The 14,036-nt window shown below is 48.9% G+C and overlaps 1 protein-coding gene across 7 annotated transcripts in view; it reads left to right on the forward strand.

Annotated features, from left to right (window-relative positions):
- The window catches only part of LOC129392897 (sphingomyelin phosphodiesterase 4-like), a 28,568-nt gene that overhangs the window by 1,998 nt on the left and 12,534 nt on the right, over nt 1-14,036 (forward strand). For 3 of the 7 annotated variants that reach the window (XM_063595371.1, XM_055109402.2, XM_055109403.1), the window contains exons 2-8: nt 1,925-2,008; nt 3,583-3,669; nt 4,920-5,062; nt 5,222-5,297; nt 5,678-5,786; nt 5,896-5,948; nt 13,589-13,660. In XM_063595371.1, coding sequence (XP_063451441.1) covers nt 1,970-2,008; nt 3,583-3,669; nt 4,920-5,062; nt 5,222-5,297; nt 5,678-5,786; nt 5,896-5,948; nt 13,589-13,660 — 579 coding nt within the window. In that variant the 5' untranslated portion in view covers nt 1,925-1,969. Of the gene's footprint in view, nt 1-1,906; nt 2,009-3,582; nt 3,670-4,919; nt 5,063-5,221; nt 5,298-5,677; nt 5,787-5,895; nt 5,949-6,072; nt 6,225-11,346; nt 11,478-13,571; nt 13,661-14,036 lie in introns of those variants that run through there. The other 4 variants (XM_063595373.1, XM_057301588.2, XM_055109406.2 and 1 more) reach the window with 3 other exon arrangements.

Here is a 14,036-nt window from a genome sequence, read left to right on the forward strand (position 1 = left end):
CAAAGTGCTGGGATTACAGGTGTGAGCCATGGCGCCCGGCCTTTGATCCTAGTTTTCTGATGGCTTATTCAAAGGCTCCCTTGGCAGAGCTTGCTCTTCCCCTCTGTTCATTGCATAGTGCACGGGTAATATGGAGGGGATTTGCCCCTGTCTCAGTTTTGTGAGGCGGTCTTTGTATTGGAATCTTGGTTCTGCCACTTACTAGCTGGGTGGGGGTAAGTGAGTTATCCCATTTCTGCCTCTCCTTCATCATCTGTACTGACCTGCAGTCATAGTACATCTGTACCCATCGGGTTGTTGTGAGGTTGGTTTTTCTATTCTTGTATGACAAACTTAGCAGTTTAAACCAGCACCCTTTTATTATCTCATAGTTATGTGTGCAGAAGTCCAGGCAAGCTCAGCTGTGCATTACAAGATTAAAATCAAGGTGTTGGCAGCTTTGCTCTTATCTGAAAACTCCAGGGAAGAAGCTGCTTCCAGGTTTATTTAGGTTGCTGGCAGAATCCAGTTCCTTGGAGTTGTAGAACTAAGGTCTTTGTTTCCTTGCTGGCTGTCAGCTGGGGACTACTCTGTAACTTAAGGTCCACTAACTTAGGACTCTAATTGGATGTGCAAAATGCCGTCACAGCAGTACCTAGATGAGTATTTGATTGAACAAACAGGGGTCGGGAATCTTGGGCTGCTATCTTTAGAATTCTGCCTACCACTGAGGATTAAATGAGGAGATATATAGAGAGCATTTAGAGCGAGTCCTGGTATATAACAAATGCTGTACAAGCATTACCAGGGATTCAGTACCACAAACTTGGCTCTGAAGCTGGCCACTATGGGCTGCAGGAGAACAGTGTTTCTTTTTTTTTTTTTTGAGACAGAGTCTTGCTCAGCCTTCTAGGCTGGAGTGTAGTAGCGTGATCTCAGCTCACTGCAACCACCTTCTCCTGGGTTCAAGGGATTCTCGGGTCTCAGCCTCCTGAGTAGCTGGGATTATAGGCACCCACCCTCATGTCTGGCTAATTTTTGTATTTTGGTAGAGACGGGGTTTTACCATGTTGGCCAGGCTGGTCTTGAACTCCTGACCTCAGGTGATCCTCCTGCCTCAGCCTCCCAAAGTACTAGGATTACAGGCAGGAGCCACCGTGCCCGGTTGAGAACAGCATTTGTATAAAAGATGGGAATTGCTGGCCGGGCGTGGTGGCTCACGCCTGTAATCCCACATTTTGGGAGGCTGAGGCGGATAAATCACTTGAGTCTGGGAGTTCAAGAGCAGTCTGAGCAACATGATGAAACCCCCATCTTTACAAAAAGTACAAAAATTAGCTGGGCTTGGTGATGTTTGCCTGTAGTTCCCGCTACTTGAGAGGCTGACGCAGGAGAATCACTTGAGCTCAGGAGTTTGAGGTTGCAATGAGCTATGATCGCACCACTGTACTGCAGCCTGAGTGAGCAAGCAAGACCCTGTCTCTAATCAATAAGTAAGACATGAGAATTGGCAATGTAATGTGTGTTGCGAATTGGTAATGTAATGTGTGATATTCTCCTGGGCATTGTGAAACTATGTAATATTTTGTTAGGGCCAGGTGCAGTGGCTCACACCTGTAACCCCAACACTTAGGAGGCCAAGGCAGGAGGATCAGTGGAGGCCAGGATCCTGGGCATCACAGCCTGACAAACTAGCCTGGGCAACATAGTAAGACCCTGTCTCTAAAAAAAAAGGAAAATTAGCCAGGCATAGTGGCATGTGCCTGTACTCAGGAGACTGAGGTGGGAGGATTGCTTGAACCCAGGAGTTTGAGGTTGCAGTGAGCTATGATCGTGCTGCCGCATGCCAGCCTGGGCAACAGAACGAGACCCTGTCTCTAAAGAAAAATATAAAAAGATTCTGCTGTGTTGCAGATGTTGAGATTTTGTCTTTGTTTTTCCACAGTGGTTTGGTAAGAAGGCCATTTTCAACTCTCCACTGGAGGCTGCTATGGCGTTCCCTCACCTGCAGCAGCCCAGCTTTCTACTGGTAAATATCAACTGCTTGCATGAGTGTCAGTGTGGCCATAGTTCTGTAGCTGTGGGACTTGAGTGTTCTTCCCATTGACTTGAAGAACTCTGTAGTGGTTGTTTTTTAGGGGCATGTGATGGAAACAATGGCAGACTCCTTAACTTGACTGTGCCTCCTTATTACTACAGGACCTTGGGGTTACTCAACCTCTGGGCTCTGGGTTTTCTCATACAAGACAAGTTCATTCAAATTCTATTTTCTCTACTTCCCAAGGGTACGAGGGGGAGGAGCAAGTGAGAAGGATGTATATCAGAATGTTCATAACTTGTAAATTCTTAAATAGATACGAAGCATTCTAATAATCAGTCATAACTGTCATCAGTGAAAAATGGAGACACTGTTGTGCGGGGGGCTGCTAGGTTGCACTTTAAGTATTAAACATGATGCTGAGAACTGGGTGCAGTGGCTCATGCCTGGAGTTCCAGCTACTGAGGAGACTGAGGCAGGAGGATTACTTGAGCCCAAGAGTTTGAGACCAGCCTGGGCAACATAGTAAAGACTCAAAAAGGAAAAAAAAAATGATACTGAGAGGTGAGAAGTTAGATATAAGGCAAGTATTGGTGATGAAAGTTCCTAATTTTAGTTCTTAGGAGGTGTTTTTGTAAACATTTATGTGGAAGGACATTCTTCCTCAGTGCACCCCACTAGAGTCAACAGGTCTGGCCCATGGCCAGACAGCTCAGGTCTCCATCTCTGTCTCAATCACTGTGAAATCCACCCTCGTTTGGAGGTAGACAAGGCCTTAGATATCCTTTGGCAAAGCTCTCTAGGTTGAAATTCTAGCTGTTTCTCCTGATCTTAATCCATTCGCACAGATGCCCTTTTTCTCCTTGTAGTCAGGGTGCTTTCCTCACATCCCACGACTAGGTAGATTTCATTAGTCCTTGTCCTGAGTCTTTTCTGGCCTCTCCCTTGCCTTCATGATTAGTGTCTACTTGGCTGAAGCGGTCTATAATTTTTGTCTGCCCTGTGTTTTAAGATCATTGGTTTAGTAGGTTCAGTGTCTATTGAATAAAGGACAGCTCGTTTAAGAGAGCTTCTGCCATAGCCGTGATGTTGTTGGGCGTTCTTACTGATGATCACAACGGTGTAATCACGGTGGTCCATCAGGCTGGAAATTTCCAGTTGATGCGTACAAACTCAGTGGTACTCTGTGGTTTGTGAGGGGTGCCCTTACACAATCAAGATCCTCTTCTGGCTCTGGGGCTGACTCTGGGACCAGCCCCTACTTATGGATTGGTAGAAGTCAATCCTGTTCTGATCATGTGCAGCACTCTGAGGGGGTACTGGGAAACAAGGCTGATAGTTCCTGGTCCAGAGAGCATAGAACTACGGCCTCTCCTAGGAGTACTCTTTGGGCCACTGACACACATGAGGGGCTGGGGAACCAGGCCAGTGGTTATGGGTCTGACTCATAACCTATTGCTTGGATTTCTGTTTGACTCAAGCCACAGTTTGACTCAAGCCAGAGTATCACTAAAAGCTGCAGAGTGAATGTCCTCATGATTTTTTTGCTTTGTTCTGTTTTCTAGGCTAGCCTGAAAGCTGACTCTATAAATAAGCCCTTTGCACAGCAGTGCCAAGACTTGATTAAAGTCATTGAGGACTTTCCAGCAAAGGTATAGCTCTGCTAATGTCTCTCTTTGGAGCATGTCTTATACATTCGTTAAAGAACTTTATTATAATTCCTAATTTCCCTCCCCACCCCAACCCTGAGCACTGCCTGGCACAGAGGCCTGGCCATTATCATGACCATTATGTTTACGGACACATTTAAACATGTGAACTTGTAGATCAGGGGTTCTTAGCCACAGGTGCTCTGTCCCTCAAGGGACACTTGGCAATGTCAGAGACATTTTTGGTTGTCACATCTGGAGGTAGATGGGGAGTGTGTGCTACTGACATCTAGGAAGTAGAGGCCAGGGTTGCTGGAAACATTCTGCAAAGCACAGGACAGCTCCCTGCAACAAAGAAGTATCTAGCCCAAAACGTCAATAGCACCAAGGTTCAGAAACCCTAACGTAAATACTAAAAATATGTATTTAAATCACACCTGGAATTGTCAAGCCCAGGAAGCTGGCCTAGAAAAGGAGTTAATACCAAATGGCAATAGGTCAGTTAGGTTTCAGGGGCTTCACTCTGGAAAGGATGTTGCTTTCCTTTCTGATAGAGCATCCTTCAAGTCAGAAGTTTCCATCACTTTTTAAAGAATCTTTTTTTGTGGTGGCTCATGCCTGTAATCTCAACACTTTGGGAGGCCGAGGTGGGAGGATCACTTAAGCCCAGGAGCTCAAAACCAGTCTAGGCAACATACTGAGAACCTATCTCTACAAGAAATTTAAAAATTAGCTGAGTGTAGTGGTGTGTGCCTATAGTCCCAGCTACTCAGGAAGCTGAGGTGGGAGGATTGCTCGAGCCCAGGAAGTCAAGGCTGCAGTGAGCCATAATTGCATCACTGCACTCCAGCCAGGGCAACAGAGTGAGACCCTGTCTCAAAAAATATGTATTTCATGTATTTTTTTATTTTATATTTTTTAATTTTCTTCATTGTTTATGTTTATTTATTTCTCTTAATTTAGTCTTCTATCACACACAAAAAATGTATTTTGATTGGAGGCTGACTTACTTAGCTGGCCCAAGCCTAAAGCAACACTGCTTGGTATGCCATGTACCCCATTGGAAGAACCCAAAGCTGCTCTTGTCGTTGGCACCATGGCACCAGGGTTCCTTTGGGTGCAGGGCTGATCTCGTAGGTCTCAGCCAGGGAGTGGCCTCCTCAGAAGGAGCTGGGCAGCAGGTGGTGCAGGACTAGAGCCGGGGCAGTAGTGGGTGCTGGTCCTGCCCGCGGCCTCACCACACATTGTTTCAGGAGCTGCACACCATCTTCCCATGGCTGGTAGAGAGCATTTTCGGCAGCCTAGATGGTGTCCTCGTTGGCTGGAACCTCAGCTGCTTACAGGGGCGTGTGAATCCTGTGGAGTACAGCATCGTGATGGAATTTCTTGACCCTGGGTAGGTAGGTTGGTCACCGGAGAGAGGCTGGGTGATTCCTCATGGTGATTCCACCTTTAAACCACTCTCTGAATTTCTTAAGATTAAGAAACAATCAAAGCAAGATAATTCGCAGTTCATTTGCCCTGTTTTTGTTTGTTTGTTCAATTTCATGTTCAGTGGCCCAATGATGAAGTTGGTTTATAAGCTTCAAGCTGAAGACTGTAAATTTGACTTTCCTGTCTCCTACCTGCCTGTAAGTAAACCACAGTGACAGGAGTGGTGCTCGGGGCAGTGGGCCTTGCACAGCCCTGTGGTGATGGGCAATCTCCTTTAGTCCTCTGAGGGCAAATTGAGGAGCGATTTGTTCTGGGGATATGAGAGGCAAAGGAAATGGGTATTGCATGGCTGCTACCCTTGCTGTCTGCAGCTCTTTATGAGATGGTAGGAGAAGTTCTAAGCAAAGACTCTTGTTCAGGCACTGCTCAGAGGCAGGGCACTGTCCCCACAGGTGGGTTCTGTGTGTGGGTCTCTTCCCCAGCAGCCTTCCCAAAGTGCTGCTGTGCATGTGGGGTACTGCGTATCGGGCACTACGCGCCAGCACCTGCCCACAAGCCTCACTGCCTTTCTCTGCAGGGTCCTGTGAAGGCGTCCATCCAGGAGTGCATCCTCCCTGACAGTCCTCTGTACCACAACAAGGTCCAGTTCACCCCTACTGGGGGCCTTGGTCTGAACCTGGCCCTGAGTATCCTTTGGTGGCCCTGAGGTAGGGAGGCTGTGGGTGGCCCAGCACTTGACACTGAGCAGGGGGTGGCTCATCAACCCTGCGTGTTTGCCCCTGACGCTGCTCTCAGATCCGTTCGAGTATTACATATTCTTCTTTGCCTTGAGCCTCATCACTCAGAAGGTAGGGAAGGGATGCCTTTTGCTGGGAGAGGTGGGGCCACGGCCCAGGGCTTCCCTGCACTTGTTGGTGCTTGGTGGCCTGGCAGTGTCCAGAGCCCACGCTAACAACTAGCTTGGTTTTCCAGCCACTCCCTGTGTCCCTCCACGTCCGTACTTCAGACTGTGCCTATTTCATCCTGGTGGACAGGTACCTGTCATGGTTCCTGCCCACCGAAGGCAGTGTGCCCCCACCACTCTCCTCCAGCCCAGGGGGGACCAGCCCCTCACCACCTCCTAGGTAAGGCTGCCCTTTGTTAAGACCTGGCCCTTCCATAAGGGAGTGGCCTGGTCACTTGCATCGCCCACGGGGACAATGTTGCCACCCTTTGTCCAGGGTTCCCCAATTTTTCTTATGCCTCATTCCCCATCCCCAGCTGTCTTAGCACAGACTGGAGGGTGGGGTGTGGAGGGCAATCTGTCCTTAGTGTTCAGTGTCTTTGGCCATCACTGAAGCTATCAGGTCCCTGGAGGCCTCCACGGCCTGCATGGCAATGGGCTGTGTTGTGTGTGGAGCAGCCCTCCCCACAGGCGGTGTCTGAGGCAGTGAGCAGGGTGGAAAGGTTGTCCTATGAGCAAAAAAAATGGAAATCTCTATGGGCCCCTGGAGCAGGTCTTGAAGGGGAGGCCCTGGGCCAAAGAGCCTGTTTTGCCAGTCCAAACAGGCTGAGCCTGATGCGTGCCTGCACAGGTCGGGAGTGTAAACCAGGGGCTCTCATGCCTGGCTGTCCTGGGTCCTCAGTGGGCACTAATGCAGGGCCTCTTGGCCGACTTCCCAGGAGACCCTCTTGCCCCAGCATCAGCTGCCTGTGCACCTCTGACCCTCCTTAATCTCACTGGCCTATCGCCTTCCCCAGGAACCTGCATGCAGGCCCCTTCCTGCAGATGCTGGCCCACCCCAGATCTGCTGGCATGTGTAAGGCAGGCCAGGCCTTTACCTAAAATTCACGTGTGGACAGATTCCCCAGAGGGTGGAGTGGAGAAAGGGAGCGGCAGGGAGGAGATGCTGCCCAGGTGGCGGCAGTGATCAGTGACCCTGAAATGTCGCTGATCCTGTGGAGGACTTGGAGGTGAGGCAGATTCACACCTTCTTAGATGCAGAATTCAGCTGCCAAGCAGTTTTTGATGCCTGGTTTTTTTGCTTGTTTTAACTTTTTGCATTTTTTATTTTAATTTTTTCTTTTAGAAATTGTATATGTGGGCTGGGAGTGGTGGCTGACGCCTGTAATCCCAGCACTTTGGGAGGCCGAGGTGGAGGGATCGCCTGAGGTCAGGAATTCGAGACCAGCCTGGCCAACATGGTGAAACCTCATCTCTACTAAAAATAGAAAAGTTAGCTGGGCATAGTGGTGCACCCATGCCCGAGTAGTAATCCCAGCTACTCGGGAGGCTGAGGCGGGAGAATCGCTGGAACCCAGGAGGCGGAGGTCGTGGTGAGCTGAGATCACACCATTGCACACGCACGTGCGCGCGCACGCACACACACACACACACACAAGAGAAATCACATACGTATGGTTTGGGTTTATTTATTTTATTTTATTTATTTATTTTTTGGAGATGGAGTCTCGCTCTGTCGCCCATGCTGGAGTGGTGCAGTGGCACGATCTTGGCTCACCACAACCTCCGCCTCCTGGGTTCAAGCGATTCTCCCACCTCAGCCTTGCAAGTAGCTGGGATTAGAGGCACAGGTCAGCGTGCCCGGGTAATTTTTGTATTTTTAGTAGAAACGCGGTTTCACCATGTTGGCCAGGCTGGCCTCAAACTCCTGACCTCAGGCAATCAATCCACCTCGGCCTCAGCGAAAGTGCTGGGATTACAAGTGTGAGCTACTGCGCCCAGCATTTTTTTTTTTTTTTTTTTTTTTTTTTTGAAACAGGGCCTGGCTGGGTTGCTCAGCCTGGAGTGCAGTGTTGTGATCACAACTCACAGCAACGTTAACCTCCTGAGCTCAAGTGATCCTCCCACTTCAACCTGCCAAGTAGCTAGTACTATAAGCATGCACCCCTACACCTAGCTTTTATTTTATTTTTTTGTAAGATGGGTCTTGCTGTGTTGCCCAGGCTGCTCTAGAACTCCTGGGCTCCAGCGATCCTCCTGCCTTAGCCTCCCAAAGTTCAGAGATTACAGGCATGAACCACCGTACTGGTCCATTGTGGGCTTTTTTTTGTTTTTTTTTTGACAGGGTGTTTCTCTGTTGCCCAGGCTGGAGTGCAGTGGCGCTGTCTCTGCTTCAAGTGATTCTCCTGGCTCAGCCTCCCAAGTAGCTGGGACTACAGGTGCCTGTCACCACGCCCAACTAATTTTTGTATCTTTAATAGAGACAGGGTTTCACCATGTTGGGCAGGCTGGTCTTGAACTCCTGACCACAAGTGATCTGCCCACCTCGACCCCCTAAAGTGCTGGGATTACAGGTGTGAGCCACCGCTCCTGGCCTAGCCATTATGTATTTTTAAAGACAGTCTTACTCTGTCACACAGGCTGGAGTGCAGTGTCATAATCATCACTTGGTGGCACAATCATCACTCAAGCCAGCCTGTCACCTCAGTGACTATAGGCATGCATCACCACAGCCAGCTAATTTAACTTTTTTTTTTTTTTTTTTTTTTTTTGCAGAGATATGGGGATGCCTCGCTGTGTTGCCCAGGCTGGTCTTGAACTCCTGGCCTCAGCAATCTTCCTGCCTCAGCTTCCCAAGTAGCTGGAATTACAGGTGCAAGCCACCACACCTAACTTTTTATTTTGAAATAACTTCAGACGTACAGATAAGTTTCCACACATAATAAAAATAACTTGCAGGCCGAACACAGTGGCTCACGCCTGTAATCCCAGCACTTTGGGAGGCCAAGGCGGGAGGATCGCTTGGGGCCAGGAATTCGAGACCAGCGTGGGCAACGTTGGGAGACCTCGTTTCTACAAAAAAAAAAAAAAAGGCCAAGTGTGATGATGTGCAACTATGGTCCCAGCTACTCAGGAGACTGAGGTGGGAGGATCTCTTGTGCCCAGGAGCAATAAGCTCTGAGCTGTGAGTGTGCCACTGCACTCTAGCCTGGGGTAACAGAACAAGATCCTGTCTCAGGGAAAAAAAAAAACGAAAAACTTTCATAGACCCTTCACCCAGATTTCCAAATGGTTAACACTTTGCTGCATCTGTTGTTTTCCACCTCTATTGTATGTGTTTTTTTTCTCTAAGCCAATATGAGTAAGCTACAGGATATGACACCCCTTGACCTCTTAATATTTCAGTGTATTTCCTAGAAGCGAATGCATTATCCTATATAGTCACAGTGCCTGTAACCACACCAGGAAGTTAGTATTGCCACCAGGCCTCACACTGTGTGCAGTGATGTTTCACAGGCTCACCCACTGTATATAGTGATATTTCTAGTCCCCTTCAGTCAGGAATGGTCCCTTGCCTTTCTGTCTTTCCTGACCTTGACCCCTCCAGAGCATGTGGCCGCCCCTTAGGCTGTCTGGTATTTGCTGGTGACTAGGCCCAGCATGGGCTTTGTTGGGAGGAGCACTGTAGTGGGACACCTGGTTCTTGCCAGGTGCCCTTTTATCACTGGGTTAAAAAGGTGCCAGTCAGGTTTTTCCATTGTAAAATAATTACTTTGTGCCCAGATTAAATAGTAATGAGGCTGGGCGTGGTGGCTCATGCCTGTAATCCCAGCACTTTGAGAGGCTGAGGTGGGCGGATCACGAGCTCAGGAGTGTGAGACCAGCTCAGGCAACATAGCAAAATCCCATCTCTACCAAAAATTTAAAAATAACCAGGTGTGGTGGTGTGCGCCTGTAATCCCAGCTACTTGAGAGGCTGAGGTGGGAGGACTGCTTGCACCCAGGAGGCGGAGGTGGCAGTGAGCCGAGATCATGCCCCTGTACTCCAGCCTAGGCTACAGAGAGAGACCGTATCTCAACCAAAAAAAAAAAAAAAAAAATTGGCCAGGCGCAGTGGCTCACGCCTGTAATCCCAGCACTTTGGGAGGCCGAGGTGGGCGGATCACGAGGTCAGGAGATCGAGACCATCCTGGCTAACACGGTGAAACCCCATCTCTACTAAAAATACAGAAAAAAATTAGCCGGGCAAGGTGGCGGGCGCCTGTAGTCCCAGCTACTTGGGAGGCTGAGGCAGGAGAATGGCGAGAATCCTGGGGGGCGGAGCCTGCAGTGAGCCGAGATCGTGCCACTGCACTCCAGCCTGGGTAACAGTGAGACTCCGTCTCAAAAAACAAAACAAAACAAAACAAAAAATTAATAGTGAATGCCTGGGCAACATAGCATGACCTTGTTTCTACTAAAAAGAAAAACATCAGCCAGGCATGGTGGTGTTGGTCCCAGCTACTTGGGAGGCCTAAGTCTAGGAGGTTGAGGTTGCAGTGAGCTGTGATTGCATCATTGCACTCCAGCCTAGGCAACAGGATACGATCCTGTCTCAAAAAAAAAAAAAATTGATAATGAGAATTTACCAGGAAGATGTATGGAGACCATGTAATTATCAGTAGTATTAACATCCACTTTTGATTCTCCCCTTTTTTCAAATTGATTTTATTTGCAGACAGGGTCTTGTTCTCTTACCCCAGGCTGGAGTGCAGTGGTACGATCTCTGCTCACAGCAACCTCAACCTCCTGGGCCCAAGAGATCCTCCCGTCTCAACCCCCCAAGTATCTGGGACTACAGGCAGGCATCACCACACCTGGCTAATTTTTATATATTTTTTTGTGGAGACAGGGTTTTGTCCTATTGCCCAGGCTGGAAATTTCTTAATTTTTTAGAAACAGGGTCTTGCTCTGTCACCCCAGGATGGAGTGAAGTTGGTATGATCATTTGTCACTATAGCCTCAACTCGTGGGCCCAGGCCATTCTCCCTCCTCAGCCTTCTAAGTAGCTAGGACTACAGGCACATGCCACCAGGCCCAGCTGTTTTATGTTTCAATGTTTTTGTGGAGATGGGTTCTCACTTTGTTGCCCAGGCTGATCTCAAATGCCTGGCCTCAAGAAATCCTCCTGCCTTGGTCTCCCAAGGTGCTGGGATTACAGGTGTGAGCCCCCATGCCCAACCTCACTATTGATTCTTGACCAAATCAGCTATTAATAGGGCGGTTACCAAATGGTGGTTCTCTAACTTATCCCTTCTTCATTGATTAGTGGGTCAGTGGTCACTCTGCGGTAAGGAAGACTTCTCTCTTTGCTCTTTATTCAGGTATATCAGTGTGGATCAGGGGGCTGGTGGGGAGGTATGCATTGTGCTATTGAACAAGTTGTAATCTGTCCCTGCTCTCGTTGATTTTGATATCCAGATTGCCCCTGGCTAGGCCAGCGGGAGCCTGTAAACTCGGGCCTGTTTCTGTGTCTCCCTCAGGACACCAACCATGCCCTTTGCTTCCTATGGCCTCCACCACACTAGCCTCCTGAAGCGACACATCTCTCATCAGAGGTCTGTGAATGCAGACCCCGCCTCCCACGAGATCTGGAGGTCAGAAACTGCTCCAGGTGAGAGTTGAGCTGGTCAAAAGAAACTGTTCAGCCAGCTGGGCACGGTGGCTCATGCCTATAATCCCCAGCACTTTGTGAGGCCGAGGTGGGCAGATCACCTGAGGTCAGGAGTTTGGGACCAACCTGGCCAACATGGTGAAACCATGTGTCTACTAAAAATACAAAAATTAGCCGGGCACGGAGGCAGGCGCCTGTAATTTCAGCTACTTGGGAGGCTGAGGCAGGAGAATCACTTGAACCCAGGAGGTGGAGACAGCAGTAAGCTGAGATAGTGCCATTGCACTCCAGCCTGGGTGACAGAACTGGACTCCATCTCAAAAAAAAAAAAAAAAAAGGAAAAGAAAAAAGAAACTGTTTAGCCACCTTCCACTATGTGGGGCAGAGTCCCAGAGGCGCCCCCTCAGCCTGGGGCTGATTCTAAATTGTTGGTATTTTCCTGCTGTGACATTTAGAAAACATGAAAATAAATCTGCCCACCCTTTTAACTTGAATGTCATTGATGGTGTTTTTCACCCCAGGATCCCCTGTCCATGGAAATTGTTTCGTTTTGCCTGTGGTGATATAATTGTTGCAGAGTCTTTTGGTTTCCATGACACTGAATGGTGAGGGGTCTGTGCAGCCTCCACAGGCCTTCCATTGATTCAAGGGATCCAAGTAGTAGGTGACAGATTTCCTTGTCTGCCCAGAGGGGCTCCAGCCTGTCAGGATGGTATGGGCTGGCTCACTTCCTGAGTGCTGGCCAACTCCCAGGTCCTGGCTGTATCTTCTAGGCACACATCAGAGAGATTCAGCAGGTGCTGCTTCTGACGCTGGATCCTGGGGCTGACTTGGTAGCCACAGCCTTGCTTTACAGCCTGACATGTAGATAAGATAGCATTCTATCTCCCATCTTGTATATAACTCCTAGTATTTGGGGTGCTACACTTTTTGAAGCCTCCATACCATTTCACAGCATCCTCGCAGGGTGGAATGGTAAGAACCGTTGCCCCTGTTCACAGAGGGGACCATGATGCCCAGATGGCTCTTGGCTGTGTAGACCGTGGGCTGTGCTGGCCATGAAGAGGGCAGAAGATCATGACACAGGGCTTATAGGGCAGAACTGGAAAGTTCTGCTGTTCCCTGGACCAAAGCATTTTTTTTTTTTTGAGATGGAGTCTCCCTCTGTTGTCTAGGCTGGAGTGCAGTGGCTTAATCTTGGCTCCGTGCAACCTTCACCTCTCAGGTTCAAGTGATTCTCCCACCTCAGCCTCCCGAGTAGCTAGGATTACAGGTGCCCACTGCCATGCTCAGCTAATTTTTGCATTTTTAGTAGAGATGGGGTTTCACCATGTCTCGAACTCCTGACCTCAAGTGATCCACCTGCCTTGGCCTCCCAAAGTGTTGGGATTACAGGCGTGAGCCACTGTGCCCAGCCCTTTTTTTTTTTTTTTTTTTTTTTTTTTTTTTTTTAATCAGAGTCTAACTTTGTTGCCAGGCTAGAGTGCAGTGGTACAGTCTTGGCTCACTGCAGCCTCAAACTCCTGGGCACAAGCAATCCTGCCACCTCAGACTCCCAAGTAGCTGGGATTATAGGTGTGATGCCTCACCACACCCAGCTAATTTTTGTATTTTTTGTAGAGACAGATTTTCACTATGTTGGCCAGGCTGGTCTTGAACTCCTGGCCTCAGGTAATCCACCCACCTCGGCCTCCCAAAGTGCTGGGATGACAGGGTTGAGCCACCATGCCTGTTGGTTGCCTTTTTACTCTATCAATAGTATTTTTTCATGCTCAAGAGTGTTGATTTTAATGTAGTCTAGTTGTCTATTTTTTTTTCCTTTTTGTTGCCTGTGCTTTGGGTGTCATATCTAATTAATCATTGCCAAATCTAGTGTTATGAAGTTTTCTCACATGTTTTCTTCTGAGAGTGTATGGTTTTAGTGCTTATCCTCAGGTTGCTTACCCATTTTGAGTTATTTTTTGGCGATGGTGTGAAGGAAGGGCCCAGCTTCGCTGCTCTGCACATGGAATGAGTTCCCAGCTCTGCTTGTTGGAGACACTGTCCTTTCCCCACTGGATGGTCTGGCACCATCGTCAAGAATGGTTTGACTAGCTAATGCTTTTTTGCAGGTTTTTGTTGAAATGTCGCTTCATCACTATTCCTTGGAGATGTATCAAAAAATGCAGTCCCCTCACACCAAGGTATGTTTCCACAGTTTTTCTTCCCACCTCCTGCTTCTGACCCTGCTCAGCCTGCTGCTTCTTATCCTGCCTCGGAGCGAGTTTTCACAGGCTGGATGGTGGGAAGCAGAAACCCACCACCCACCTGTCACTCAGAAGCCGAGTAAGAAGTGGGCATCATTCTCTAGTTTCCGGTGGCGGGCAGGGGGCGTTGCACACTGACGTGTAGACACTTGAGGCCTGGAAGTCTGGCCTCTCTGGGGCCCTCCCTGTGCAGCTTCCTGAGCCCCCTCCCTGGCAGCAGGAACAGATGAGGTTGTGGTGCTCTTGCTCGGGGGGTGGGGGAGCTGCGATGCCTCTGGGAGCCACTTTCTTGTCTGTCTCCTCGACCATCAGC

This window comes from Pan paniscus, chromosome 13 (genome assembly GCF_029289425.2).
Source record: "Pan paniscus chromosome 13, NHGRI_mPanPan1-v2.0_pri, whole genome shotgun sequence".
Taxonomy (NCBI): Eukaryota; Metazoa; Chordata; class Mammalia; order Primates; family Hominidae; genus Pan; species Pan paniscus.